This window comes from Camelina sativa, chromosome 10 (assembly GCF_000633955.1).
Source record: "Camelina sativa cultivar DH55 chromosome 10, Cs, whole genome shotgun sequence".
Lineage (NCBI taxonomy): Eukaryota > Viridiplantae > Streptophyta > Magnoliopsida > Brassicales > Brassicaceae > Camelina > Camelina sativa.
In genome coordinates this window covers 4,025,867-4,051,821 of record NC_025694.1, presented here as the reverse complement: position 1 = coordinate 4,051,821, position 25,955 = coordinate 4,025,867, and the positions used below count along the sequence as shown (strand labels likewise).

The window sequence follows — 25,955 nt, the reverse complement described above, 5'->3', positions numbered from 1 at the left end:
CTAAGCGATATGAAGAATTAGAGGCAAAATCAAAAGCAGATATTAAAGTTCTTGTCAAAGAGGTCAAATCTCTGAGGCGTTCTCATGTGGAATTAGAGAAAGAGCTGACACAATCTTTGACAGATAAAACTGAAGCCGAGGTAATTTCTGCCTTGTATAGTATTAAATATATTTTCTTATTTGGCAGCATGAATATGCATCGAAGCAAGAGAGACAACACAACTGAGACTGGAACATGTTGCACTTTTCAGAAACTACTCAAACAGGAAAGAGAACTACTTGAGAACACTGTAGCGGCTAGAAAAAAGCTGCTTAGTGACTGCAGGATTCTCCACGACCGGCTTAAAGAGTACAACTTGAATTTTTCAGTGGACGGAAACAGTAACTTCGCAGAGGACTCAACTGCAGTATCAGACGCTTTGCGTTTGCTGTCAATATCTGATGATCAAATTGAGGAGGTATAGCTGTATTCTGCTTTATTTCTCATTTAACTTCACATTTCTCAACTTAGGACATCCAAGGTTTCTTCTTATAGGAGTTACTTTCAACTGCGTCTTGATATATGCATCAGCGTAAAGTTAATTCTACGTGTAGAATATATAGGTTTTCGCTGCACTATAAAAAAATGTCGCAATGTGCATTTTACAAGTTTTAACGATGTAGACCATTTTCAGGCTCAGCTACTTGCCGGGTTTGATGAAAATGCTGCTGCTCAAGATATCGATAAATCTCTCAGCACCGATACCGAAACAAGAATTGTGGAGGACGAGCTGAGGAAGATACTGGCAAACATCTTTGTTGAGAACGCGAAATTGAGAAAACAGGTGAACTCTGCAATGCTTCGTGCTCTCCAGAAAGACTCAAAGACCAACGAAGCTGTGAATGAGGAAAATGGTGATGAGAAAGTAGAGGCATCAACAGAGACATTAAAGTGATAGGTATAACAATAGCTGCTTTGACCTGAGGATAGACTGCCATTTTTTTCTCTTTAATCAAAGGACTGGTCGCTTTATAATACAAAACGGTTGGTCTCTTGTTGAAGCTGAGTACATAAGGCAAAAAGATGTGTATTGAGTACGTTTGTTGTATAATTGTATTGCACTATCCTCTGTTGCATATACTTAGTCTTTCTTGTGTTCTGAACTCAGTTCTAGCTCGTATAGAATTATTATCAACAGAAGGCTTTTCTTTCTCCAGTTTTCAGGAATTTTATTAACATAATTGAAACAGTAACTGGTAGAGAGTATTAAATGCTAAAAACATTCATCAACTTTGGACAGAATGAAGAAGTTAATGAACTTCCTTAAGCGCTCATATCTCAGAAGTCTGTGCGTGAATCCAGCTCATTCTCTAATGGCTTTAATAAGCTTAATTAGTTGATAAAGTTACAAATGGCCGACGGGAAATAATGACAATTTTCAAATGATTGGAAAAGTTAGGTGTATTGTCACAAAAATAAAAAAGGTAGGTGTAGTGACAAATTTAATACTAGTTTCTAATTTGATGATATATGCATTACTCGTGCCTTGCAGTTTATGCATAACAAGATTTAATGTGTTTAAAAATAATTCTGTTAATAGTCCCCTGAAGTGTGTGCATATAAATTCAGTTCTCCTTGTGGCAGCAAAGTATCCATCACAGAGTTGTGTTTTAAAATCAAGTGCCTTACTCCAATGGCTTCAATAAGTCTACTTCAAGTTTCTGTAGCCATGATCCTTGGCTTTCTTACCCTCCCTTACTTGCTCTTCAAGAAACCTTATGGCCGGTTCCAAAGGAACTGGCCGGTCCTCCGGATGCTCCCTGCTCTGCTCAGGGCACTTCACCGAATCTACGACTACAGCGTTAAGATTCTCGAAATCTCTAACTTGACGTTTCCATTCAAAGGACCGCGGTTTGCTGGAATGGATATGTTGGTCACGGTTGATCCAGCTAACATTCATCATATAATGACCTCAAATTTCTCAAATTACATCAAAGGACCGGCGTTCCAAGATGTTTTTGATGTGTTCGGAGACGGGATCATCACCACGGACTTGGAGCTATGGAAGACTCTGAGGAAGTCTTATCAAGCCATTCTCCATCGTCAAGAGTTTCAAAGGTATTCAATGAGTACCATGACACGTAAACTCAAGGACGGGCTTGTTCCCCTTCTTGATCATTTTGCAGAGAAAGGAACGACCGTGGACTTGCAAGACGTGTTTGGGAGGTTCACCTTCGATATAATCTTAATCCTTGTAACCGGTTCTGATCCTAGATCTCTCTCCGTTGAACTGCCTGAAGATGAATTTGCTAAAGCCCTCGACGATGTTGGGGAAGGGATTTTGTATAGGCATGTCAAACCAAGATTCTTGTGGAAGCTGCAAAACTGGGTGGGATTCGGAGAAGAGAGGAAGATGACTAAAGCTAATGCAATTTTTGACCGTGTGTGTGCAAAATACATATCAGCCAAGAGAGAAGAGATGAAGAGATCACAAGGGGTTATTGATATATCCAATGTGGAGAGTGAGGATATTTTAACTTCCTTCATAAAGCTAGATACAACCAAGTACAAGCTCTTGAATCCGAGTGACGACAAGTTCCTCAGAGACACCATCTTAACTTTCATTCTAGCCGGAAGAGACACAACAGCCTCCGCTCTCTCTTGGTTCTTCTGGCTTCTCTCTGAAAATCCAAAAGTGGTAGCCAAGATTCGCCAAGAGGTCATCAACACGGATCTATCAAGAACCGGAAATAGCCAAGAGAATCTGGACAAGTTGGTGTATTTACATGGTGCGTTGTGTGAGGCATTGAGACTCTATCCACCAGTTTGCTACGGGCGCAAGTCCCCTATCAAATCAGATGTGTTGCCAAGTGGTCATAAAGTCGATGCAAACTCCAATATTGTTATCTGTCTTTATGCATTGGGGAGGATGCGAGCGGTTTGGGGAGAAGACGCATTGCAATTCAAGCCAGAGAGATGGATTACCGAGAATGGGGGCATAAAACATGAGCCTTCCTTCAAGTTTTTATCGTTTAATGCCGGTCCAAGAACTTGTCTAGGTAAGCACATAGCTTTAAATCAAATGAAGATAGTGGCAGTGGAGATATTACAAAAATATGACATTAAGGTTGTCGAAGGGCAGAAGATTGAGCCAGTTCTTGGTATTATACTGTCGATGAAGCACGGACTTAGAATCACAGTTACGAAGAGATGTTTAGCGTGAAAGTATTGAAATCAAATCATGTTTTGTTTGTAACAAAACTATTGCAGAAATAATTATGGTAGAGGACTTTATTATCATCTTTTACGATTTTGACGAATTGAATCATGTATTCTGTTACTGCATCGGGATGAAGTGCCTTTACCTTATTTTCACTTCTTTGGGTTTTTTTTTCATAGTCAGCTACATAACGTAGTACATCATGCTCCTGCGTCTGCAGATGAGAGAATTGACAAACAAACAAGGAAAGATTCATTCTGAAAACAGACATAAACCAAACAGAATGATATGTCCTAGAAACAGATAAAGCTAGAGAGTATATGATCATAATTAAGAGGGTTACAAAGCATTTTGTTTAGGAAATTGCAAAGACAAGAGAAGAAAAGAAGTTAAAGTAGGGAGGAAAGGACACCAACATAGATATTACTAGTGCAAGGATAGAGGATATATAAAAGAGCAAGAGTGTGATAGATAGATATAAATCACTGAGTGGTATCTCTTTCTCTTGATGGACCAGCGTTTGCCAAAGCTTCCATAACAGAAGCTCTCCTGCGCATAATCTCGTCCTTGAGACCAGGCATCAATGACGCAGCCAGTTATTTCTCGGCAGCGGTTAATGGATCCTTTGGCATAGCTACCGCTCGGTACCAGGCATCGTTAATGTAAGCCTTCAAAGCAACCGGATCTTGCAATGATGGAATGGGGCCAAGAGTTCCAGGGGGAAGAAGTGCGAGGGAGGACGGCCTACTCATCTCCAACTCCAAAGCAGCAGGATCTATCACCATTGGCGTATAGGCAGGGGATGCTGGTCCAAAACGCTGCATGTAGCGCTTCTGTATCTCAAGAGCACGCTTAGGTTCACCTCTCACAAAATCATCGTTTGCATATTCAAAGTGGGCAGCAGAATCAGAGTCAACTTTTTTAAACCCCTACAATTATACAGATGTATAAATCAAAAAGGCAAGAAACACACTAGGTTCACGGCCAAAACAATCTAATTATATATATACATAAAATAACAAAACAAAAACTTACAAATGCCTTAAGCCGCGTCTCGAACAGTGAAAATGAAAGTAGATAAAGGGCCTTGAAAAGCAGATCTCTGGAAAACTCCTGCGGATCCCAGATGATGAAACTCTTGCCCTCCTCACCCCATGAGATTACTGAATTCGTTTTAGGATCATTCAAAATCTTGTATAACTCACAGGGGAAATAACGGCGGCGTGGGCCTAACTTCTTGAGAGGTGGATGTTCAAAAGTATAACCATTACCACCCATCTCCCTAAATCAAATTCAGCAAACCCTAGAGAATCAAAAAGCACACCAACAACAATTATCAAAATTTGGTTATGCAACAATTATGAGGCCGACGAGACAAAACCAAAAACAATCGAACGAGAGAGAAAGAAAAAATCACAAGATTTTGAAGTCTGAAGATTCAATTTAAAAATCCGACCTTTCGTTTCGTTGGGTGTTTCTGCGATCTCCTTGAAACCAAACACTTTAAATAGGTTCGGCGGGCGGTTTCTGACTTATGTCCAAAAAAAAAACAATAAAAGGGTTTGTTCAGTTTCTTTGCGGCCGAAGAAAAAAAAAAAAAAAAAAAAAAAGAGTGGAGGAGACAACTATACTAAAGAGTGTTTCGGGGGATCAGATCATCGTCAACCTCCCAAGGAATCAACTTTAACAGGGGAATTAGGGTTTTTATCTCGAAGATGAGTGCCAAAGCTTCTTCTGTCTTGCCCTCAAGCCTCATTGATCAGATTGTTGTCCGTTATTTTCCATCTGCCCACTTCTAAATTAAAAAATCACTTTTTTTTTCTTTATGGTTCGATTTGGTTAGAATCAACATTGGGTTTTTCAATTTGTTTCAGGTTCCAGGCGATGTTGTTCTTGGTTTGTCAAACATGACTAATCAGACAATCAAGCTCGGCAGTGGCCTTCGTCAGGTTTCATCTTCTTCGATATGCTTCGTCTCCTTTTAAATTCTTGCCTATGTTTGCATATCTTAACAAATTATTCCAGTGGGCACTGGATTTTGTGATATTACAAACAGTTGCTTCCATGAGCTGCAACGCAAAAGGGATTAGAGTATGTTTTTGACATATGTGTTTGTTTTGGCTTCTTTCAGGATAATGATACTATCTCTGCCATGAGAGCTGGCAAATTAAGTTACTCCAAGCCTATTAAGTATTGGGTCCAAAGTTCTCATAAACGGGTGAGCTCACTTCATTATGAGATGATTCAATCTTTGCCTTTCTGGTTTGAGCTTGTACTTGTGTATTATTTTATTTGTCTGTGCACGGTTCTGTTTTGTTGATTATCTGTGTGCAAGTCTCAATTCTAGTTGTTGTTGACTCTGTTTTATTATGGCTTTTGCAGTACATACCTCGCCCTGAGGATCATGTTCTTGGAATTGTGGTAGACTCTAAAACAGATGTAAGTCCTTTTTTGAGATCTTGCTTGTATAGATTCTTGTATTGTTCTTAGATCCCTCTCAGATTGGTCATTATCTCTAAATGTATTTTATTATGATGTATCGATATTGAAGTGTTTCTTTTTACTCATGCAGAATTTTTGGGTGGACATAAAAGGACCTCAACTAGCGCTTTTGCCAGTTCTTGCATTCGAAGGAGGAACAAGAAGAAATATTCCCAAGTTTGAGGCATGTACATTCTGATGAATCAGAAAGCTCTCTCTAACTCTCATTTGGAATATGACAATCTCTATCAATTCTTGTTTCCGGAATGTTCAAACTTTTGTGTACTAAATAAATAGGTAGGCACTCTCCTTTATCTTCGGGTTGTCAAGACAAACACAGGAATGAATCCGGAGGTGTCTTGTACTGACGGTAAGTTAAAAGCTTTGGAAGCTAAGCAATGCTGTTTTTCCTTGTTTGCACTAAAATGCTTTCAAAACTAATCGTCTCTCGTTTCTATGTATTATATGTATTAGCAAGTGGGAAAGCTGCGCTATTTGGACCCTTGAGAGATGGTTTCATGTTTGAAACTTCAACTGGTCTTTCAAGAATGTGATATATGCTTGCTCATAGAACCGTCTATCTTATACTTTATCTATCTTCTTTTGACTTAAAGTTTTTTTACTTGCTCTTGTAGGCTGTTGAGTTCACCAACATGCCCGGTCATCGAGGCTCTTGGAAAGAAACTCTCCTTGGAGATAGCTGTGGGCTTAAATGGAAGAGTTTGGGTAAATGCGGCTTCTCCACGTACAGTCATTATCGTATCCAATGCAATGATGAACTCGGAATCTCTAAGTGGGACTCAGCAGAGAATCATGGTGGAGAAATTGCTCGCCAAAATCTCGGACTGATACATTATTGTTCCTTGAGCTGTAGTTGAACCTTGATGATTCTCTTTAGCAAGTGATTTTATTTCATTCAAATACAAATTTATACAGTAAAAGTTCAGTCTGATAAAAAAATACATATGCCACTTGACGAATGCTTAGTTACTTGTATACAACAGTGAGCCAATAAACTATTGGAGCAAAGTAGTCTAAAGGTTGAAGCAGTGTTACATAACTTTGTTAAAGAGAGGGAGGCTCGTATCTGCATACACAATCATATATGTTTCCTTTTATCAACTTCTCAGCCAATCTCTGATTTTTCACCATTGCTAGCTGCCAAAAAGGAAGAGAAAGGTTTCAGTCAAAAGTTTCAATAACAATTCTAGACTTGGAATTCTCTGTCAAGTGAGGTTAAAACCTTGAGAGCCTCGCATTTGAATTGAGCGTTGAAGTTGGTGTGAAGTGCTCTTCCCATACCTTCCAAGACAACCTGCAATATCATTAAACATCAAGTCATGAACAAAGCTTCTCTCTTTTTATGTGTTTGAAGTTTATGTCAGGTAAAAACAGAGAGGGTTTTGTAGATACAAGATCAGCGTCTTTGGCAGCGGCTGCAAGCTCAGAGCTGACTTGTCTTAGGTCGATGCAAGGACTTCCGCATCCATTTTCAACAACCATCAGTGGTGCTGAAGTTAAATCCTTCTTTGACCCATCTCCCGGATTTACCATCGCATCCACAAGTAAGCCTCCCATTTCTGCCGCTCTCCTCAAGATGTCACAGTGCTTCAAGAGTACCGAACAAAAGAGTTAGTTACATGAAAAAACATGATCACCACTACAAAGATTCAAAAGTTAAACCGAGAAAACCTTAGCAGCCCCTGCGACTATATCAGGGAGTTCCATAGCAGTAACGTCGTTAAGAGCAGGAAGAGAGTTTGCCACTAGAACAACCTGGAGAATCATAATAACCATTTGTTTAGTGTTTCCTCAACTAATTTCGCAAAGAAACCGTTTGGCCAGTGTATATGGTTTTGTGAAGAGTAGCATGAAATTTAATTACTATAGTAAGAGCTCGAGAAAGATACATACTTCAGTCCCACGACGGAGAAACTCTCGAGCAAGAGGAAGCATCCCAAGAATAACGTCTGCGCCCGAGTTATCAACAAAAAGTAACGCTCTTTTATGTCGATGAGGCTGCTTACCTCCAGATCCAAGCATCCTTTCTTTGAAAGCATCAAAATCATCTACCTGATTTTACGGATAACAAAACATTTCCAGCTTAAGATTAACAATTAGCAAACAAGAACCTCAGAGAAAGAAAAAAAAAAGGTGGTCTTGTCTCTCACCCTCCACGGTCTCTGCATCTTGTTGCGACTCATTCTGTATATTTCAATAATGGTTCCTTTGTGATATAGATCCACACATGCTCGAGATCCCCAGTCGAATATGTTTGCAGCAAGAACACCTTCTATAAGTGTAAGCAACCTTGCCTCCTGAATATCCGAGAAAAAAATTAAAACAGTAATGAGGAGACGTTGTCTCACGTATAGCAGTAAAACGTTCATTAACAAATTATAAACCTACAGAGAAAGGAAGGTTAAAAAATGACAGACCTCGCTCATCGAATCAAGCTCCTCCAGTAAGTCAGGTAAAACAGTAAGTGATGCCTCGTTCTCCCTATCAATTTTGGAGAGAGCATAAGAAAAACTCCAAGTAGAAGAAAGATAATAAGACTATGGTTTACCTTTGCTTGATGCTTCTATAGGCATCAACAAACTGGAATTCCCTTAAGCATTCTTCCCTAAGTTCCAAGAGATTTGCTAGCCCCAGCTTTCCATATGCAGCTGGCTCTTCCATTAATCTTCAACCAGACTAAATTGTCAGCAAAAGGCAAAAGCACGAAAGAAATAAAAGAAGGGAATCTGTTGTAATGAACCAAACCTTGCCAAATGAGCTGAAAAAGCACGAGCAAAAGCATCACCACGCCTTTTCGCATCCTCAGTTCCTCCTTCGCTTGCCACAGCCTATATTCATGTCCACAGAATCATAGTAAGTACCAGGCCACAAAGAATCTTCACCACCCCAAAAAGAAACAATATTGAAGGTGGAATACAATTCCTATGTGTTAACTTTACCGTATCAACAAGGTCTGGCAAATGCTCGGACAAAACTTTGAGCCAGTACCTATACACACCAAACAAAATAAGCAATTTAAGAAAAAGTGATTTCATCAAATAAAACCACTGTTTTGGAAGATCAGCGTCGACTTATTACTCACTCTCGTTCGCCTTGATCTGATAGATCAATTGTGTTAGGCTCATACCTGGTGTGAAAAGAAATGATTAAACACAAGTACATCAATTCTCCAAAATCATGAACACACCAGGAAATATATGTACAAGCTCAATATATTACTCAGGGACATGCCACTTACGTTTTTGGGTCAGCCAGCAACGGGAACACCTCCAGTGTGGGCACAAGATGGAGAACACCAACATTTAAAGCACTGGCATCAGATCTTAGAGCACTACCTCTGGATGAAGGAACTTCAAACCCTCCAAGCCCAGTCGTTTTAGATGGAGTCATCGGTACAGGGGCAGTTATTTCAGTTCCTCTCCGCACAAACTTTTCCATCCACGAAATCTGAAAGCAACCAGGAAAGCACCTTTAAACTCCAAAACTTATCCAGACCAGATTCAAGACACAGAACGCTTATAACTAGTTGAAATAGGGAAGAGCACCTGATTCCATGAGAATATAACTGTGACAAATCTTGTATGTTACAAAAGGAACCAATAGTCTGTATGTTATATATTAGCTTTTTACGTTATATAATCTCAACAAAGTTGGTTACTATAGGAGAAAAATTATGATTCTTACTCTTGCTTTCTAATATTCTTTTATGTCACATAAATTGATACTTTGTATGAAAAAAAGTAAGAACCAGCATACTTCACAGTGAAAAATATCCATACAAGCATAAGCACATGTTGATTCTTACTGATACGAGGACAAGTTAAAACAAAGAATTATATATTCGAATTGTACTGCAGATCCTTGATTTGTCAGATAACATATATATAACACATAACCTAACTATGTATATATTTTCTATGGAAAGCTCTAGACCAGAATCTAAAAGATACTCTAGTGACTAATCTTCATGAAGAATGATCAAGTATCCAATCACAATCAGTCAGCACACAAAGCATGGAAAGAACAAGTAACAGTGCACTTCAATAGTCACAAAGTATCCGACCATCTCCTTCGGCCATAATATTCAGTAAGTCCATGGAAAGATCAAACATTTACCAAAATATTCCATTTTCAAGAACAGCATATTCTATAATGGTATTTCCTTAAGAATACTATACTGGTACGCAGCACACTTTACCCAGCACAAAGTATAGAACGGTATCATATTCCTGCACTTTAATATTTTGAGCAGTACCATGTCACTAAGGAATCATTGGCTGTCAGTTTCAGAGTATCAAATAGAACAAGCTGAGACTTTGGTAAAACGTAAGCTAAAATTATTACCTTCTCGTTCAAATCACCGAGTGGTGGTCCGTGAATATTTCCTCCAGTATATGGTGCACCCATTGGGAACCTCTCAACCAACTGATGTGACATTAAATCATCCAAACCGTGCTTCTCATAGCTCATGAACGCACCCAGAGCACCCAGAAAACCTTCATGCCTCAAGAACATAGCTTGCATCTCTCCTTTCGACCTAGTGTGATCAAACAATACATTAATGGAGTTGAGTGGTGAAAGTGGAGTGCGCATTTCACATCTAAGTCCAAGTTTACTAGTCAAGATACCAGAAATGTACAGCAAACGAAATTGTGTCCATGGTATATGCATGGCCCCTTATGAAAAATCCTCCAAAAAATATTCGCTTCAACCCAAAGCGAAGGGCGTTTAAATATGATATCTACACAAAAACAACAAATCAGAAACTCAAAACATTCTCAAGCAACTTAACCCCATTCACCGATCAAATGAAAAGTATCTTGCTCAAGAACTTTTACTCGTAACCTTTGGACTCACAAACGCATACCTGCCCAATATTGTATGAAATCATCCGCAATAGAGACAAGGAAATATCTTCAGGTCTGTAATCGTCCAGTTCTTTATTTTCAGAGATAGCCTTGCCAAAACTAGAAGCTATTGTTGAAGCAGAGAGACCAATCTGCATAATTGGTTTCTGAGAATTACTAGAACAGTAGTAATAAAGCATTCTAAGTTTTAATAAAAGAGCATTCACATCCCACAATGTATATATAAGATAAAAATGTAGTCTGATGCGAAGTAGACTCATACCTTGGAGTAATCCATGCCCCCATAAATATCACCAACAAGCATGTCAATGGCACTGTTATCTCCCTTTTGGCTGAGTTCTAATAACTCATCAAAGCTAAAAACAGAAAAGAAAAAAAAAAACATTGTAAGGTATAAGAAATAACAATATAATGAGGTAATGGAAAATCAGATCCATTGTAACCTCTTGCACTTCGTTAGAAGTCTTCCTAAGCCCCAGTAGGTGCCACCACCAACATTAGTCCCACTCACACGTTCAAACTTTCCTTCTCCATCAACCTATGTTTTGAAAAGACATTGCATGAATCTATAGGTCCATGCAACTTTCTGACCTCCCAACTTTTCAAGAAGCCACAACACACACAGTTTGTGAAAGAAGTAGCGAACGTAAACAAATACCTTGATTATGCTAACACCAGATCCAACGTTCACAAGAAGATAGGGATACAAGTCATTTGGATCTATCTGTACAAATTCTTTCTCACCCTCCATGTGCGTGAAGGCTTCATGTCGAATAGCCTGCAGAAAAAGCATGAAACTGAATAAATTCCAAACATACATATAGATCAAGAAAAACAAATAAACTAATGGAAATTTATTAATAGTCTGAAAAGAACTATATGTATAGGACAACACAGCTAATCACACATAATGTGACACTTTTCTTACGTTTCTGCTTTGCAAGTGCTAGTAATAAAGACACAACGTAACAAGAATGTTGCATAATGAAAGGTCTTACTTTGAGTAAAAAATTTGCTCCAGAAACAAGGCAATGCATTTCATCTTCTTTCTCAATACTAACGCCCAGCCGTTCCTTGAACAAGTCTGCAAATTTATAGGCCCCGCCACCTGTGACCTGTAAGTTATACATACGCCCAACTCATATGTTTAAACAAGCAATCATCAACTAATCAAAGCCAAATCAGCAAATCACATTACAAGGATATACAAGACATAAGAACATCAAGAAAAAGGTTTCACCTAAAAACAATAATCGTCTCAATATATTTTCTGGTATATCAAATGACAGAACGAGCTAATTATATCCAAAAGGAGCCTCAAAAGATAAAAACGACCAAGTCCTGAAAATGTCATTACCTTGATAACACCAGTTCCCAAAGGCAAGGTCCTGGAACTCCAAGGATAAGGATCTATTCACCAATGTAAAAGAGAATTGAATGAAATAAAAATGGAGAAGAAGACGAATTAAGCAGTCAAACACCAGAAACTGATCTTACAAACAATAAGAACAAAACAAAAGTGCCAGTGACCATTTAGACATGACAGGAGTAGTTCGGTATATATATAAATTACCTCCTACTTAATTCCATCTCCAGTCTACTTACAGAAACTAACGGAAGTCAAAATTTGACAAAAACACATCAAACTTAGCATAATCATTATGTAAGCACATCAATCTAGCGTTCAGTCCAGAAGTTTGTAACATAAGAAGAGGAAAAAAAGGCAATACCTCGGCGATGAAGCTGCTTGGAATGAATAAAATCCAAACACTCATTAATTTTGTTAGTCTCAAACTTAACGAAATGAAGTCTCCCACCAAGAACAGGATAGCTTCTCAAGTTGCCATTGGTTATACCCAATCTCTCCTTGATCGTCCTCTTCCGCTTATCATCATCATTCGAGTAATCCTCATGCCGTGAAAAATACAGCAACTTTATCAAAGATCCTACAAATAAACGACTTCACATTCAGCACTAACATCGAAATTTCCAAAAATCTAGATGTTCGGTCAATTACAATGAAACAAAGGTAAGATTTTTTTTTTTGTGATTAGAGAGAGAGAGAGATATGCACCTCCGATATCAAGAGCCAAGTGAGAGATATCATCAGACTGATTAGGCAACAAAATGGTGGGATCTCTCTCCTCTAGATTGCCCTGGATTTCAGCTTTGCTCAAATCAAGCTGAGGCCTAGAGCCTGATCTGTGGATTGAAGAAGTCCCCGGAACAGAAGAAGGAGACATATCTTTCTCACCAACACAAACCTGAGATTTTGCTTCAGCTTCTTTTTTATCGTCAAGACTTGGATCATGCTCATCTCCTGGACCCGCCATTTTTTTTATTTAATTGAAAATAAAAACCAAATCCAGAAAGATCGGATCACCAACAACTTCCTAATTCCCAAACACACCACAAAAAACCCCTTCCTGCTTCGATTTCCCAAGGACACGAACTGATAAGTCTTGGTTTAGTACTTTAGTTTAACGAAACGAAGTAACCCTGTTTGAGTTTTTTTGCTAATACGAATTATAATCGCTAAAGATGTGGCTGAAGCGGACCTACCTACCACTTCAACAAAATCCTTGCTTTAAAATTTTAATAAATTTATCTATACTATTGTTGAAGAATTCTAATAACTAAATAACTACCACACAAAAATTTGTATTTTTTTATATCAATTTGTAAGTGGATTAGGTTTGGTTGTTTGACAATAATAATGGCTAAACTCGAACTTCACTTACGACTTGTGAGTTTCGTGTCATAGATGACTTGTTTGTAAGATTTGGATTATATATAATAACTCTGCCTCTCTGTGTTAATTTGTTTCTGTTTTATTATTTTCAAGATTTTTTTTGATAACATTATACTATTTCAGCACCTAAATAAATTTCTTTGTAAACTCGATCGTCGTTTGATTTTTGTGAGAATAATTACGTGTCCTTTGATTCTCGCTCTGATAGATTGTTTTTTTTGTTTTGTTTTCAGTTGGGTCTATTTTGGGCCTGAGTGAACTCTTTTTAAGGCAACTTTTAATTCTAACCACGGAGACGGATTCTAGTAGTAGGCAAAAATTGTACACTAGAAAACCATTAACCCACACGTCATTAGAAAAATCCAACATTATTGACAAATAGACCCCTTGGGCGTGTATTTGGACATGCCGACATGAATCTTGTGAATAAGGGCAAAAAGGTATTTTGTCTTTTCATTGTGATGGAAACTCGCAAATCAATGGCAGCCTCTATTTTTTAGTTTTCTTCCCTTCTTCCTTAAAAACTCAACAAGTACTAATTTAATGGGGTTTCATTTTATTATACCCATCCACTCCTCTCTCTCTCTCTCTCTCTCTCTCCATAGATTCTTCTTCGATTTGGGTTTGCTCTCGTTAAGCTTTCCCCAAACAAACGCCACTTGTTTATTTGATACAGGGGATTTAGGGGTTTTTTGTCCTGTGTTGGAGCTCTTCTTTGATTGGGAGGATTGTAGAATAATATTTATGCTCTCATGATGGGTTTCTCTCAGTCTCAGGCCATTCGTCTCAATCTTGCTTCCTTCTCCTCTCTCTCTCCCTGCCAGGCTCGCTTACTTTTCTCTCTTATACCCCTTTATGTTCTTATTTGTCAAAAAAAAATTTGCTGCCTTTGGTTCTTGGGTTTTGTGTTCCCATCTGATTGTTCCTTCAAATTATGATATTCGTAAGCTCAATGATTGTAAATTTCTAGACTGTTCCATTTGCTCTTTCTTGGGAGAGACCCTCTTTTTTTTTTTTTACTATGTCTTATATGAGTTATATCGTCTCGTTTCATTTGCATCCAATTTGCTTCGTGTCTGGCCTAAATGATCAAGTTTTTCTATGTTTTCTCTTAGAATATTATTTTCTCTTGGAATATCTTTATTTTGATGTCGGCAATATGATTTTCTTATGCAGTACTGTTCGACAAGAGTGAACCTACAGAAGCAAAAGAGTCTTGTCGCATGCCCGAGCAGTAGAAGGGTAAAGAGACATTCTTTACTGAGTGTTCAGTCAGTCTTGAACAATACACGGCCCAACACCAACGAAAACCGGACAGATGAGTCTGCAAATGTTCTAGTCGAGAAATTATTAGCTCGGACACAGAGTTTGGAGAGACAAACCAATCAGCACTCGGTTTATCCTGACGATGATCTGCTGCCCTATTCAAACCTTGGGGTGCTCGAGCCTGATCTCGAGGCTGCGCTTGTAGCCTTGTTGAAAAGGGAAGAGGACTTACAGGATGCTGAGAGGAAGCTTCTCTCTGAGAAAAAGAAACTAAACCGGGCAAAGGAGGAGTTAGAAAAGCGTGAGAAAGTAATCGGCCAAGCTTCTTTGAAGCATGAAAGTCTACAAGAGGAGCTGAAGCGTGCAAATGCGGAGTTAGCTTTACAAGCCAAGGAGATAGAAGAATTAAAGCATAAGCTTAGGGATAGGGACGAGGAACGTGCTGCTTTGCAATCGTCCTTGACTTTGAAAGAAGGAGAACTAGATCAAATGCGTGAAGAGGTCGCAAACAGAAGCAAGGAAGTTTCTGTGGATATTTCTGAATATGAAAGCAAGTCACGACTCTTAAGCAAAGCCAACGAAGTTGTCAAGAGACAAGAATGTGAAATACTTGCGCTTCAGAGATCCCTAGAGGATCGGGAAGAAGAACTAGAGATTTCTAAGGCTACGAAGAAACTTGAACAGGAAAAGCTCAGCGAAACCGAAGCCAACTTGAAGATGCAGGCAGAAGAGTGGCTGATAGCCCAGGATGAAGTGAATAAGCTTAAGGAGGAAACCGTGAAACGCTTAGGAGAAGCCAATGAAACCATGGAGGACTTCAGGAGGGTGAAAAAGCTTCTGACTGATGTGAGATTTGAGCTTGTTTCTTCTCGGGAAGCTTTGGTATCTTCCAGGGAGCAAATGGAAGAAAAGGAGCAAGTATTAGAAAAAGAAGTGGATGAGGTCGAGGAACAGAGGAAAAGTGTGATGTCATATATGCAGAGCTTGAGGGATGCTCACACTGAAGTAGAAAGTGAGAGAGTCAAGCTCAGAGTTGCTGAGGCTAAGAACTTTGTACTTGAGCGGGAATTATCAGGCCAAAAAGATCTGCTGGAGGAATTACGAGAACAGTTGCAGAAAGAGAAACCATTGTTGGAGCAAGCTATGCATGATATATCCGTTATTCAAGATGAGCTTTACAAAAAAGCTAACGCGTTTCAGGTATCACAGAATCTACTTCAGGAGAAAGAGTCAAGCTTGGTGGAGGCCAAACTAGAGATTCAGCATCTGAAGTCTGAACAGGCTTCTCTAGAACTATTACTGCAAGAAAAGGATGAAGAGCTCACGGAAGCTCGACATAAGTTGGAAGAAGTGAACCGGGAGGTAACACAGCTAAAGGCGCTTATGACCAGAAGAGATGATCAGCTTATGCAGGCAACTGCAATGCTAAAGGAGAAAGATGTCCACCTTCACAGAATAGAAGATGAGTTGGGCAGTTCCAAGCTGAAGGTCACAGAAGCTGAAATGGTGGTGGAAAGAATTGCAGAATTGACGAGTAGATTGCTTATGTCAACAACCAACGGTCAAAATCAGAACACAGTAAGGGTTAATAATGAGATTAGCTTTGACTCGATGCAGCAACCACTCCCACTAGAGAGTGATTACGGAACGGAGAACAAACGGCTAGTGATGGAGTTAAACTTCACCAGAGAAAGTCTACGGATGAAAGAAATGGAAGTTCTAGCTGTGCAGAGGGCTTTGACATTTAAAGATGAGGAGATCAACGTGTTCATGGGAAGATTAGAAGCCAAGGAGCGGGAACTCAAGAAATTGAAAGAAGAAACGACTAATGACAGTGAAGATTTGAAAAATCTATATGCCTTGGCCCAAGAGAGAATCGGAGGAAAAACAATGGGTGATCTGGCCATAGAGAAGCTTCAGCTTGAGGCAGCTCAACTTGAAGTTGAAGCTGCAACCAGTGCATTACAGAAGCTTGCAGAGATGAGCACAGAACTTCTGACTCAAGCTGACATGAGCATTGAGGCGGAGCCAACTGTCATTGTAATGCCAGCAAACGGGTTTCAACAGGGAAAATATTCAGAAGGAAGTAATGAGTGTCTTGCTGAGGTAAAAACAGAAGTTGGCAAGCTTTGGTCCTTAACAGAGAAACTCCTGGAGAATGCAGGAATTGTTGCTGGTAGATCCACAGGCACGAAAGGTGTGACTTTGTGAAGCTTCGATTGTGCAAATTAACTTCATAAGCCTGATCTGTATGATTCTTTTGTGGATATGTAGAATTACCAGAGGTTAAATATATTGTCACTTGTCAATAACGTTCTCAAAACTGAGTTTGTTCAACATGTACAATGCCTGCAACTGTAAGGTTGTCTGATCAGTTCTTGAAAAGGTTAGACATGTAACAAAACATATGTACCCTCTTTGTTCTCCTTAACAAAATAAAACATTTGTGACGTCCAATGGAATTGTAGCTATGATAATTATAACGTATACTAAAGTTTGGCGTGACCAGCAATGTGCAAGGAACAGTTGGTAACACTAGTCTTAAATCCCATCAAATATAATAAGAGTCTTTTACTACGTTGAAAGACGAAAAGAATATTATTATGTACACGTACTATTGTAAAACCATGTATCCAGGACTAGAACAGTGCGATATTTAGACCAGACCAGACCAGACCAGGTTTGCCACAAACCTAATCACAGACCTAAACAAACACAAGCCATTTAGATTTGCGAGATCTCTGACCATCCCGAATCTGACAGTCACCTTGTGCACTCGAGCCATCACGTTGTTTCCCATCCTTTGACCTTCCTATTTTCTTCCCAACAAAGAACCCTAACTTCATTGCTGTCAATAGACCCATAGCAATCAGCAAAGGTCTCACAGCCCAATGAAAATCCTCCAGATGTTCATATTTTTTCACAAATCCTTGACATGTATTAAAATTCACAATCTCGATTTCAGCCGGATCTGCAAGACAACTTCCATGTTCCTCTTTAAAAGGTAACACTCCAGGGAAGTCCACCTCAAGGCAACCGTTAGGTAAAACCTGAGAGATCCTGCCAGTTGCCCATATCCCTATACTTTTACGCATCCATTTAAATCTCGGGATGACAACATTGGCTTTGAGCTTCACAAATTGACCCACACGGTATGCATTAGCCATCTGAAGCTGCGATGAAGTCCCTTTCCAGAGAGTTGGCAACCCAATAAACCCAACAGCTACGTTTCCCTCACGGTCAATTGAATGGAGAACACCAACCGAAGAGTGCCTCTTATTTCCGTGCTTCAGACGCACCCAATCTCCAGAAGCTAATCCGTTGGTTACCCGTTCAAGAACAGATACATGAACCCTTAACGGGTCATGAACGCCATGGACTTTAACTAGCGCAAACCCATCTGGGTCTGTGGTGTCACGTTCTAAACCAACCACCATTCCTCCTGGCACATCCATGTTCTCATGCTTAAATGAACTGGCAGGCTTTCTTGAACGCACCTTGTCGCCCACTTGCAGATGATCCTTTGAAAGAAACCATTCTGTATAACCAAGAGTTGCCGAGCTCTTCCTGATTTCTGTACTATCAATGCCTCTCCAGATCTCTTCCTCCTCTGAGTTCTGCAAGCTGCAAAATCAGTTCCACTTAATATGACAATTCAAGGTACGAAAAAAGTGCCAACTAATATGTACGTCAAGAGTAAATAAATTGGATTCCAGAAAACTATTAGAAAATAAGATCGACAGGAACTATGGCCAAATATAGTGATAATGTAAACACTGTTCAAACTGAATACAGAACAGAACGGTGACGATGTATAATTTACCTCTTCAAGACGTGTAAGATGTCAGTCATTGAAGGTCGGCTTCGAAGATCATACATAAAGCAACCCCGAAGTAGGTTCTCGAGAGGAGGCGGTATGCCATTGGGGATATTAAGCTTTTCTTGCTTTCTCACCACTAAATCAAATATTTCATCGGCGGATCTCCCAGACCAAGGTTGTACACCAGTCAGCATTTCTACAATGCTGCATCCAAATCCCCAAGAATCAGTCTCAAAGGACATGGGACCTCTTACTTCTGGTTGCCACTGTTCTGGAGCCATATAGTTTGGAGTTCCAAGTCTCACAGTCATATCAGAACTTGGCAAAGAGATGCTAAGAAGGAGATAAGGGATCCCAACATCCCCGAGGATGGCCTTGTCGTTATCACTGAGAAGAAAGTTAGACGGCTTAAGATTGAGAATCAGAAACCATTTTGAGTGCAACTCCAGGATCCCTGAAGCCAGATCAACCCCGTATCTGTAAAGCGTGGTTCAACATAGATGAGAGGAAATTAGTATTATCTCTAAAGATAAAGAAGATGCTACTAAAATGAGCTGCTTACTAGTAGTGTAATGCAAAATTACCTCAATATATCAGGCAGTAAAAGCTTTCCTCCTTTACGCCGAGCCATCTTGTCACCAACAGAGCCCTCATAGAATTTCATGATGATGCATATCTACAGGATACAAATCTGCTATTAAACAAAATTTGATATTATGGGGGAAACTAGAGAAGAAACACAAATGTTTGTTTTAGTTACCTTTCCACTGATAGTAGAGACTCCTCGGAGCAGACAGACATTCTCCATTCCTTGACACTTGGAAAAGAGATCGTCAAACTCTACCACAACCCTTTTTTGATACTCCTTGATAGGATGAAGCATTTTGATGGCGACTTCATGATGCTCATCGTAGTCGTCAGTTGACTGATGATGAGTAGCCAGCCAAACATCTCCGAAAGGACCTCTTCCAATCCGATGCCGAAGCTTCAACGTTGAAGAATCCACCCAAGGGCTTGTCCCGGCTGCTAAAGCGCTCTCAGACGCACCTTCAACGATTTCATACTCAGAATCATCCGGCTTGCCAGCTATAATCTTTGAAGCCATTTATCTTTGTCTGAACCAGCAAACATAGTTACATAAGTCATAACATAGCATAAATGAAACAAAAACAAAAATGCAAACTATTTAAGCAAGAATCAATCACACAAGTCACAATTTGGATTCACAGCAAAGGAGCAACCTTTCGTTTCACTTGCTAAACTATCCTTACAAGCATATAGTGGTAGCCAACAACAATGTGAAACTAAGTATCATCGCAAATAGTAATATATACGCAATAAAAGAGAAAAGTCAGAGAAATTAGAGACGTGTGAAGAATCTCCACTTTGAGAATTAAGTAAGCGATACGCACAAGGCACAGAGAGAGATAGTATCGTAAGGAAGTAGAAGAACAAGCAACAGTGACCAAAATTACAATGAAAACTCAATTACTGCAAGAGAGAACCAATCATGAGTAAATCAAAGTTAAACCAGCCACTGATTTGTTTTTTTTTTTGTCTTAATTGAAAACGATCATCAATTAAAAAAAATAAAAAAAGTCAGATTTCATACATTAAAATTTCTAAGCGAAGAAATCAAAAACCGAGATTTGAACTAGAGGCTAGAGCATCAATGGAAACTAGAAAAGCATAAAACTTGCGAAGGGGAAAAAGAGAGTAACCGACAATGAGGGAGAGAAAAGTGTAATTTCGACGGATTAAGAAGCTTTTTTTATTGAAACCCTAAAACACCAGTAAGTAATGACGACGGACGAGGATGATAACACAAACTCCAAAGCCCTGCTGATGAAAGAGAAAACGAAGAAAAAAAAACTAAGAAAGGAGCATCGGAAACTGAAACAAGTAACTTGAGAAGCTGATAAAGACAGAGAAGAGAGGGAGAGAACCGTGAGGAGTAGAAGGAAGAAGACGAAGGCGTGGCCGCCCCGTAAGTTTTGTTTGTTAATATAATCAAACACTGTCTTCTTACTTTAAAGGGCTCTACCTTAAATACCTCAGCTACAACAGGCCTTTTTCTTTTTTTCGACAGGCCCATTACACTTTCTATTATTTCTCCATTAATATTTTAATTTCATTATAACACGATAAAATCAAACTTCAAAGTTTTTAGAGTATCTCTATCAAAGGTTGTAAACTATATCTTAAGAGTTGCTTAGGTAAAAAAATAAATCAGATAAATGGAAAAAAACAAAATTACCTAGTGATCGATCCTTATGTTAGATATTTAAGGATCACTAGGGATCAAGGTTGTGTCAACTCCTGATTGGTTGAGGAGATTTTTTTTTCTTTGCCTCATTTGTGTCGCCTATATGCTCTCTCTCTCAGTTTTACGATCCACCGCCAAATTTTTGTTCACCGTCGTTCTTGTCTCCGCCTGATTGCATCTAGGTTGTTCTCAAGAGCTTTGTGAGAATCTCTGCTTCAGCGACTCAAACACCCGAAAGAGTTTCACAAGGTTTGTTCTCTCATTCTCTTTGTCGATCACTCCCCATCCCAATTCCCAAAACCCCAAATTTTGTGGGTTCTTCAAAATCTCATCCACATAATTGGGTTCAGGAACCTGAATCGATTTTTTATTTTATTTTATTTGTGCAAGAGAATTAGTATTCGCAGAGTTGATCGAATCGTTCATATTTATTTTGTTTCATAACTGGTAGCGTTGATTGTTGGAGATATGTTTATTTGCTCGTAAGTCGTAAGGCTCTCTCTGTTTGGTTTCTCCGATTTAAGCCTTTTTTTTTAGGGTCGTTTCGTTGTGAGTGATGAAGATGCTTTGTTGAATACTCAGTGCCCGAAGAAATTGGAGCTGCGATGGCATAGTGAAGTCACTTCTAGCGTTTATGCTACACCCTTGATTGCTGATATTAACAGGTATGACTTATTATTTCCACCAAATTCTATTATGTTGATTGATTCTGTATACAAATCTTACTCACAACTAGATGTTTATATTCTGGAATTGGGTTGTTTGTTTTCGCTGAGGATCATCACTGCTTCTTCCATATATTGTGCTTAAAGCCAGATTTGTTTTATCGTTGCAGTGATGGAAAGCTTGACATTGTTTTTCTCTCTTCTCTCTCCGTCGGTTCACCATTCTCTCTGTTTCTGGGATGGGTGATTTCTTCAATGAGGTTAGTTTTGATTACTCCTTCTACTAGTGTTTGTTGTTTTGATTCTTCTTATCGATTTGGTTTTTTTTTGTTATTGAAGTCGAATCTTCGATTTGGAATATTGAAAAGAAGATAGACTTCTGACTCTTCAAATTTGATTCAGACTTAGAACAACGTTGGTGTTGCTTTTGGAACTTCTTACTATCATCTTCACCCTAACCATGCAACTCTCCTCTAGGATCTTCTTCTTGTACGCTTCGTTCTCTCTTCTCTTCTCTGAGACTTGCTTATTGTCTCTTGTTTTTGATCACTCGTTTTTGGATTAAATAACTATTGCCTTCACATCAATCATGGCTATCTTTGTAATCGAGAGGATTGATGAGAGGCTGTAATATTACAGGTTTTTCGATGACCTTAAACCATATGCTTTAGTACAGTTTGTTCATTGCATTGCCATTCCTCTGATGTTTATTCTATTACCTCCAATGTATACACATTCTACGTATTGGCTTTGGGCTGCAGGTTAGTGCTAAGGGTTTATGTTGATATATATCTTCTTCAGTTTGCTTTTGCAGTTATAGCTTTCTTACCTCTGGTTCTTATTCTAGATTCAATTGGCTGAAATTGCAGGATTTTATCTCTTAGCCAAGGTGGAAGAAGCTGCTGATAAGCCTATATATAGCTGGGAATTGACTGGGAATTGCAGATTCATATTCAAACCGTTCTCACCGTTTAACTTGGTTGGTTTCATATATAATCACAATCGGTTAATGTTTCTTTGTTATGAATGAATTTAAGTGTTTCAGTTTTGTTTTTATGTATGAGTTTTAGTTTAATTTAAACATGTTTGACTGATTTGTGTTTTACTTTGTATCCTTTCATGAGATTTGGGGAGAAGAAGAATAAGACAAAGTTCTTAATCTAACTTTTTAGCAACTCTCAATGGACCAATAAAAATTTACAGCTTCTTAAGAAGTTCTTAATCTAACTTTTATCAAAATTAATAAGAAAATATGTGTTAAGCAATTTTGTTTAAGATTCTTTGATGGAGGTACTCTTAGATTAGTGACAACTGATTTATGTATATCTTATCTAACAGTAATAATAGCGTGTACACATTTTTTTCCAATAAGACCTGTATGTAGCGTGATCGTCATTATCAACCATAGATTTTTATAAGGGTGTGTGATTAAAGGTTGGGGTTTGTTGTTGTTTTTTTAATGAATTCTTTGGTTCTGAAATCTCAATTTCGCCTCTACCTTGAATCGAATCAAATCAAGTAGACATAAAAATCTAGTGATGATGATAATTATCAGAGAGATGAAGATTTAACCGCAACAACTGATTCCTCAATTTGTACTACTTGATGTAATTAAAACGAGACAAGATAGCTAATTATTTATAAAACTTACAAATTATAAACTGATCTTCTTGAACTATGGAAACAGTCCAATGAGACGAGACGAAGAGATTTACAGTAATTGTCTTGTAAATGAGTTTTTTTGATAAAGAGAGAGAGAGAGAGAGAGAATTACAAAAATTAACAATTTTTTTTTTAAATAAGTTAAGAAGGAAGGACCTTCTTGACAATGTCTTCACTGAGAGTAGCGATCTGAGAATCCAAAGCTGTAATGGTTTCTTCTTTCTGCTTCTCCAAGCTCGTCAGCGCTTCTTGTAGCTCCGCCTCCACCTTCTGCCTTCCTTCAGCTAGCTTCGCCTCAACCTCAACCTTTAACAATACAATCGACAAATCCAAATCCATTACCACCAATTTCTTCAATCTAGAGATGAAATATTGCAAAAATGCATTGTTATACCTGAGTATCCTTCTTCATCTTGTTAAGCGCGGCGGCGATCTCAGCCCTAGCAGCTCTCATCACAGCGGCGGCTTTCTCATCGAGCTCCTTCACCTCAGTCGAAGTGTCCTTAACGCTCGCGAGCTTCTCTTTAATCGAAGCGTCTCTCTGGTCCATGAAGTTACCAAGCGGAGAGTAATAGACCTTGTCCAGCGCGAACATCAGGAAGAGAAACTCAACGACGATGATCGGAAGCGTGAGGTTGAAATCGAAGAGCTGTGCCTTCTCCATCGCCTCCGCCATCGACGGAGGAGCGAAAGCGGCGATTAGAGCTAGGGATTTTGCGGTGGCGGAAGTGAGTGATAGAGCTTTGCTACGGATGTCGGAGGAAGCGAGGGATTTGGGGATTTGGGGGAGTTTGGCGAATTTGGGAACCTGAACTCGGCTTGGTTGTTGGTTGGAGGAGAGGGAGATTAGGGGTTTGGAGGATGCCATAATCGAGTTAGCAGCCATGGCCACACAGACACAGGACTCAGAGCTTCGAGAGATGAGAAAGCTTAAAGTGATCTCTATGGTGACGAAGAGAGAGAGAGAAGAGATTTGCTTAGGAATGTTATCTCTTCTCTTCGCCACACAAATAAGCAGAGGCTTTGTGTGGTTGTCAGATTAAAATCAAAGGAGCGTTGAAAAAACAAAAACAAATATTGATGCGTTTTGGCCACAAACGCAAACGCTATATACAAACGGTCGATTTTCTTCAATTTGCGTTTGCTTAAAAATGGTTAAAATGGCTAAGGCAGTAGGGATCACTTGATAAAAATATACAAACGTAAGCACACACAATCAATGCATTATTGTTTTTGCATGCACTGATGCACACATCATCCAAGTTGGTACACAATATACACATGAAGACTGGGAAATCAAAATCTCTACAAGAATCAAATGAGAAAGTTACAAGGGAAGAGAGAGTCTTTTTATGTTTCGGAGATGAGTTTTTTTCTGTTCCATACATCCTTCTCGGAATAACACTTGAAGCGAAACCTTGCGATGAGTTTGTTAAAAACTCTACTTGCGGTCATGTTTCTGTGTTTAGTACCTCCTTGACTTGGTGTTGTCGACTTGTGAGAGAGCCAACCTCCCAATACAGTCGCTATAAAGCTTGGTTCGAGGATCCGAGGGATGGAGTCAACACCATCTTCTTGACCTTCCCTTACCTTCATTTTCCGGGTTTCGGGTTTGGTTGAGAACCTGATTTGCCCCAAAAAAACACATGTATTACCACCATGGAGATTCCAGGCAAAGAAATGATACAAACATTTAGCACCCCAAAGATTCTTACAGTTTGAGTTGTTTCAAAGAAGAAACGCGTGGTGTCTTGCTCTTCTGCTTCACCATCAACATGCAGTAATTTGAGATATGGCGGATGAATCGAAGCTGAAATGATGGAGGATAAAATCCCCATTAAAAGCATTACAACAAAGCGCAATGTAGTCCAAACTCAACTTCAAAGTAACAATCTACATAATCCAGGTTAGAGGAGAATCTAGCTACCCAATTGCATAGCTAGATCACTTCTACTCTAGCACATCACATGTAAAGATGAAACAATATCATAAGCATAAACTCATCGATGCATTCCAGAGGTAAAAGACTAAAACACGAACCTGATCTCCGTCTTTAATGCCGAATTCAATGAGGTACTCAGCCTCGTTAATCAATCTTTTATCTTCATAACATAAGCAGAATTGTCCCCAAACATGCGGCCTTGATAATCACAGGGTAAGAGCAGGAATAGGTTCATCAAGAATCAGTTACCAGTTGCTTATTATTCTCATCAAGACACAAATTAGGAAACCTTAACATACTAAACTCAAATCAAGAATCAAAATAGTACCAAGAGATCTTGCCAGGGCCTGTGATGGGCAAGTGAGCAAAAGCAGCTTCTACAGCCATCTTGAGCTCCCCTACTGTGGCTGTCTTTAACACTTGAATACCTTCAAAAATCGAAACTACGCTTAAGATGAATTCTAGTAAAACCACAAGTACATAATTCTCAAGGAGAACTTAAAATCCGTTGTGAGAAACTAAAAAGCATCAACCTTTTTAATAGCTAATCCAAGTAAGAAAACGAAAAAAAAAAAGCAGGAGATGAGAGAGTATGGTACCAAAGGAAGATCCATCGAGCTTGAGAACAGTGAGTTTGATGGGCTCTTCAGGCATTTGATTATAATTGAAACTCCTCCGACGTGGGAGTCCATCGATCAGCCGGAGAGGCGAGATAGACGCAACGAAAGAGCGGCGAGGAACGTCCATAGATTAAAGAAAAAATATGATTTTTCCTCGGGGGGCTAAGACATCTACTTCCAAGTTGTTGGCGCAGGAGTAAGATTAATCAGAACTGGAGTTGGGCCCGATTGGAAGAATGATGCCATGGGAAGAGGATGAGGATGAGGAAAGATACTTTGAAGGGAATCATGGTTAAGGGATCTCTGCTTTTTCCAGCCTCCTTTTTACCGGCGAGAGAGAATGTTTTGCTTTTGAAGATGTAGCAAAACATATAAGTAGATTATATAATATA

The 25,955-nt window shown here is 39.1% G+C and overlaps 10 protein-coding genes across 16 annotated transcripts in view; 5 read left to right on the top strand and 5 right to left on the bottom strand.

The window, feature by feature from the left end:
• The window catches only part of LOC104716970, a gene marked incomplete in the record, with an annotated part of 5,164 nt that extends 3,988 nt beyond the window's left edge, over positions 1 to 1,176 (top strand). The window contains 3 exon segments of the mRNA XM_010434463.2: positions 1 to 140; positions 252 to 458; positions 675 to 1,176. Of these exon segments, the coding sequence (XP_010432765.1) occupies positions 1 to 140; positions 252 to 458; positions 675 to 935 (608 nt within the window).
• On the top strand, positions 1,632 to 3,355 carry LOC104716969 (alkane hydroxylase MAH1-like). The gene has a single exon (XM_010434462.1). The coding sequence runs from the start codon at positions 1,674 to 1,676 to the stop codon at positions 3,201 to 3,203; it is 1,530 nt and encodes a 509-aa protein (XP_010432764.1). The 5' UTR covers positions 1,632 to 1,673; the 3' UTR covers positions 3,204 to 3,355.
• On the bottom strand, positions 3,430 to 4,730 carry LOC104716967 (heat stress transcription factor B-2b-like). 2 transcript variants are annotated; one of them, XM_010434460.2, is made up of 3 exons: positions 4,657 to 4,730; positions 4,236 to 4,503; positions 3,430 to 4,129 (listed from the first exon to the last, which is right to left on the bottom strand). In XM_010434460.2, the coding sequence occupies exons 2-3, from the start codon at positions 4,476 to 4,478 to the stop codon at positions 3,797 to 3,799; spliced, it is 576 nt and encodes a 191-aa protein (XP_010432762.1). In that variant the 5' UTR covers positions 4,479 to 4,503; positions 4,657 to 4,730; the 3' UTR covers positions 3,430 to 3,796. The 2 variants fall into 2 exon arrangements, with proteins under 2 accessions (XP_010432762.1, XP_010432763.1); XM_010434461.2 differs by having other exon boundaries at positions 4,618 to 4,674.
• On the top strand, positions 4,785 to 6,678 carry LOC104716965 (putative exosome complex component rrp40). The gene is made up of 8 exons (XM_010434458.2): positions 4,785 to 4,969; positions 5,075 to 5,149; positions 5,332 to 5,418; positions 5,583 to 5,639; positions 5,773 to 5,865; positions 5,979 to 6,051; positions 6,156 to 6,231; positions 6,317 to 6,678. Exons 1-8 carry the CDS (start codon positions 4,916 to 4,918, stop codon positions 6,528 to 6,530), a joined length of 729 nt encoding a protein of 242 aa, XP_010432760.1. The 5' UTR covers positions 4,785 to 4,915; the 3' UTR covers positions 6,531 to 6,678.
• On the bottom strand, positions 6,570 to 13,159 carry LOC104716966 (pantothenate kinase 2). Its single transcript, XM_010434459.2, has 22 exons — positions 12,645 to 13,159; positions 12,301 to 12,516; positions 11,928 to 11,980; positions 11,569 to 11,685; positions 11,229 to 11,348; positions 11,014 to 11,108; positions 10,833 to 10,926; positions 10,570 to 10,701; positions 10,331 to 10,443; positions 10,047 to 10,239; positions 8,941 to 9,149; positions 8,785 to 8,829; positions 8,642 to 8,690; positions 8,448 to 8,530; positions 8,251 to 8,367; positions 8,120 to 8,183; positions 7,853 to 7,999; positions 7,596 to 7,754; positions 7,374 to 7,457; positions 7,095 to 7,289; positions 6,925 to 6,996; positions 6,570 to 6,839 (listed from the first exon to the last, which is right to left on the bottom strand). The coding sequence occupies exons 1-22, from the start codon at positions 12,901 to 12,903 to the stop codon at positions 6,747 to 6,749; spliced, it is 2,709 nt and encodes a 902-aa protein (XP_010432761.1). The 5' UTR covers positions 12,904 to 13,159; the 3' UTR covers positions 6,570 to 6,746.
• Positions 13,869 to 17,045, top strand: LOC104716964 (coiled-coil domain-containing protein 18-like). 2 transcript variants are annotated; one of them, XM_010434456.2, is made up of 2 exons: positions 13,869 to 14,146; positions 14,499 to 17,045. In XM_010434456.2, exons 1-2 carry the CDS (start codon positions 14,075 to 14,077, stop codon positions 16,797 to 16,799), a joined length of 2,373 nt encoding a protein of 790 aa, XP_010432758.1. In that variant the 5' UTR covers positions 13,869 to 14,074; the 3' UTR covers positions 16,800 to 17,045. The 2 variants fall into 2 exon arrangements, with proteins under 2 accessions (XP_010432758.1, XP_010432759.1); XM_010434457.2 differs by having other exon boundaries at positions 13,869 to 14,265.
• Positions 17,115 to 20,413, bottom strand: LOC104716963 (E3 ubiquitin-protein ligase KEG). 4 transcript variants are annotated; one of them, XM_010434452.2, is made up of 6 exons: positions 20,355 to 20,413; positions 20,134 to 20,250; positions 19,169 to 19,523; positions 18,993 to 19,084; positions 18,412 to 18,885; positions 17,115 to 18,212 (listed from the first exon to the last, which is right to left on the bottom strand). In XM_010434452.2, the coding sequence occupies exons 3-6, from the start codon at positions 19,511 to 19,513 to the stop codon at positions 17,294 to 17,296; spliced, it is 1,830 nt and encodes a 609-aa protein (XP_010432754.1). In that variant the 5' UTR covers positions 19,514 to 19,523; positions 20,134 to 20,250; positions 20,355 to 20,413; the 3' UTR covers positions 17,115 to 17,293. The 4 variants fall into 4 exon arrangements, with proteins under 4 accessions (XP_010432754.1, XP_010432757.1, XP_010432753.1 ...); XM_010434455.2 differs by having other exon boundaries at positions 20,134 to 20,247; positions 20,355 to 20,399; XM_010434451.2 differs by having other exon boundaries at positions 19,650 to 20,409.
• Positions 20,879 to 22,516, top strand: LOC104777082. The gene is made up of 6 exons (XM_019231130.1): positions 20,879 to 20,923; positions 21,212 to 21,339; positions 21,510 to 21,599; positions 21,742 to 21,828; positions 21,979 to 22,100; positions 22,209 to 22,516. The coding sequence occupies exons 3-6, from the start codon at positions 21,595 to 21,597 to the stop codon at positions 22,367 to 22,369; spliced, it is 375 nt and encodes a 124-aa protein (XP_019086675.1). The 5' UTR covers positions 20,879 to 20,923; positions 21,212 to 21,339; positions 21,510 to 21,594; the 3' UTR covers positions 22,370 to 22,516.
• On the bottom strand, positions 22,948 to 24,016 carry LOC104716960 (ATP synthase subunit b', chloroplastic-like). The gene is made up of 2 exons (XM_010434449.1): positions 23,396 to 24,016; positions 22,948 to 23,307 (listed from the first exon to the last, which is right to left on the bottom strand). The coding sequence occupies exons 1-2, from the start codon at positions 23,885 to 23,887 to the stop codon at positions 23,143 to 23,145; spliced, it is 657 nt and encodes a 218-aa protein (XP_010432751.1). The 5' UTR covers positions 23,888 to 24,016; the 3' UTR covers positions 22,948 to 23,142.
• LOC104716959 lies at positions 24,157 to 25,899 on the bottom strand. Of its 2 annotated transcripts, none has more exons than XM_010434447.1 (5): positions 25,543 to 25,899; positions 25,272 to 25,371; positions 25,042 to 25,141; positions 24,717 to 24,811; positions 24,157 to 24,625 (listed from the first exon to the last, which is right to left on the bottom strand). In XM_010434447.1, the coding sequence occupies exons 1-5, from the start codon at positions 25,688 to 25,690 to the stop codon at positions 24,352 to 24,354; spliced, it is 717 nt and encodes a 238-aa protein (XP_010432749.1). In that variant the 5' UTR covers positions 25,691 to 25,899; the 3' UTR covers positions 24,157 to 24,351. The 2 variants fall into 2 exon arrangements, with proteins under 2 accessions (XP_010432749.1, XP_010432750.1); XM_010434448.1 differs by having other exon boundaries at positions 24,717 to 24,760.

What these genes read in the sequence shown, in the direction of transcription:
- LOC104716969 (XM_010434462.1), top strand. Translation starts at nt 1,674, where the DNA reads ATGGCTTCAATAAGTCTACTTCAAGTTTCTGTAGCCATGATCCTTGGC.
- LOC104716967 (XM_010434460.2), bottom strand. Translation starts at nt 4,478, where the DNA reads ATGGGTGGTAATGGTTATACTTTTGAACATCCACCTCTCAAGAAGTTA. An exon ending in AGACGCGGCTTAAGGCATTT is followed by an intron (nt 4,130 to 4,235) that starts GTAAGTTTTTGT and finishes GTATAATTGTAG; the next exon opens with GGGTTTAAAAAAGTTGACTC.
- LOC104716965 (XM_010434458.2), top strand. Translation starts at nt 4,916, where the DNA reads ATGAGTGCCAAAGCTTCTTCTGTCTTGCCCTCAAGCCTCATTGATCAG. An exon ending in GCCTCATTGATCAGATTGTT is followed by an intron (nt 4,970 to 5,074) that starts GTCCGTTATTTT and finishes AATTTGTTTCAG; the next exon opens with GTTCCAGGCGATGTTGTTCT. An exon ending in GGAGGTGTCTTGTACTGACG is followed by an intron (nt 6,052 to 6,155) that starts GTAAGTTAAAAG and finishes TATATGTATTAG; the next exon opens with CAAGTGGGAAAGCTGCGCTA.
- LOC104716966 (XM_010434459.2), bottom strand. Translation starts at nt 12,903, where the DNA reads ATGGCGGGTCCAGGAGATGAGCATGATCCAAGTCTTGACGATAAAAAA. An exon ending in CTTGGCTCTTGATATCGGAG is followed by an intron (nt 12,517 to 12,644) that starts GTGCATATCTCT and finishes GTTTATTTGTAG; the next exon opens with GATCTTTGATAAAGTTGCTG. An exon ending in AGCTTGATTCGATGAGCGAG is followed by an intron (nt 8,000 to 8,119) that starts GTCTGTCATTTT and finishes TCGGATATTCAG; the next exon opens with GAGGCAAGGTTGCTTACACT.
- LOC104716964 (XM_010434456.2), top strand. Translation starts at nt 14,075, where the DNA reads ATGATGGGTTTCTCTCAGTCTCAGGCCATTCGTCTCAATCTTGCTTCC. An exon ending in CCTCTCTCTCTCCCTGCCAG is followed by an intron (nt 14,147 to 14,498) that starts GCTCGCTTACTT and finishes TTTCTTATGCAG; the next exon opens with TACTGTTCGACAAGAGTGAA.
- LOC104716963 (XM_010434452.2), bottom strand. Translation starts at nt 19,513, where the DNA reads ATGGCTTCAAAGATTATAGCTGGCAAGCCGGATGATTCTGAGTATGAA. An exon ending in TCTCTACTATCAGTGGAAAG is followed by an intron (nt 19,085 to 19,168) that starts GTAACTAAAACA and finishes TGTATCCTGTAG; the next exon opens with ATATGCATCATCATGAAATT. An exon ending in ATCTTACACGTCTTGAAGAG is followed by an intron (nt 18,213 to 18,411) that starts GTAAATTATACA and finishes CTGATTTTGCAG; the next exon opens with CTTGCAGAACTCAGAGGAGG.
- LOC104777082 (XM_019231130.1), top strand. An exon ending in TCCTCTAGGATCTTCTTCTT is followed by an intron (nt 21,829 to 21,978) that starts GTACGCTTCGTT and finishes GTAATATTACAG; the next exon opens with GTTTTTCGATGACCTTAAAC. An exon ending in GTATTGGCTTTGGGCTGCAG is followed by an intron (nt 22,101 to 22,208) that starts GTTAGTGCTAAG and finishes CTGAAATTGCAG; the next exon opens with GATTTTATCTCTTAGCCAAG.
- LOC104716960 (XM_010434449.1), bottom strand. Translation starts at nt 23,887, where the DNA reads ATGGCTGCTAACTCGATTATGGCATCCTCCAAACCCCTAATCTCCCTC. An exon ending in AGATGAAGAAGGATACTCAG is followed by an intron (nt 23,308 to 23,395) that starts GTATAACAATGC and finishes GTATTGTTAAAG; the next exon opens with GTTGAGGTTGAGGCGAAGCT.
- LOC104716959 (XM_010434447.1), bottom strand. Translation starts at nt 25,690, where the DNA reads ATGGACGTTCCTCGCCGCTCTTTCGTTGCGTCTATCTCGCCTCTCCGG. An exon ending in GCATTAAAGACGGAGATCAG is followed by an intron (nt 24,812 to 25,041) that starts GTTCGTGTTTTA and finishes CCATCATTTCAG; the next exon opens with CTTCGATTCATCCGCCATAT. An exon ending in TCTTTGAAACAACTCAAACT is followed by an intron (nt 24,626 to 24,716) that starts GTAAGAATCTTT and finishes GGGGCAAATCAG; the next exon opens with GTTCTCAACCAAACCCGAAA.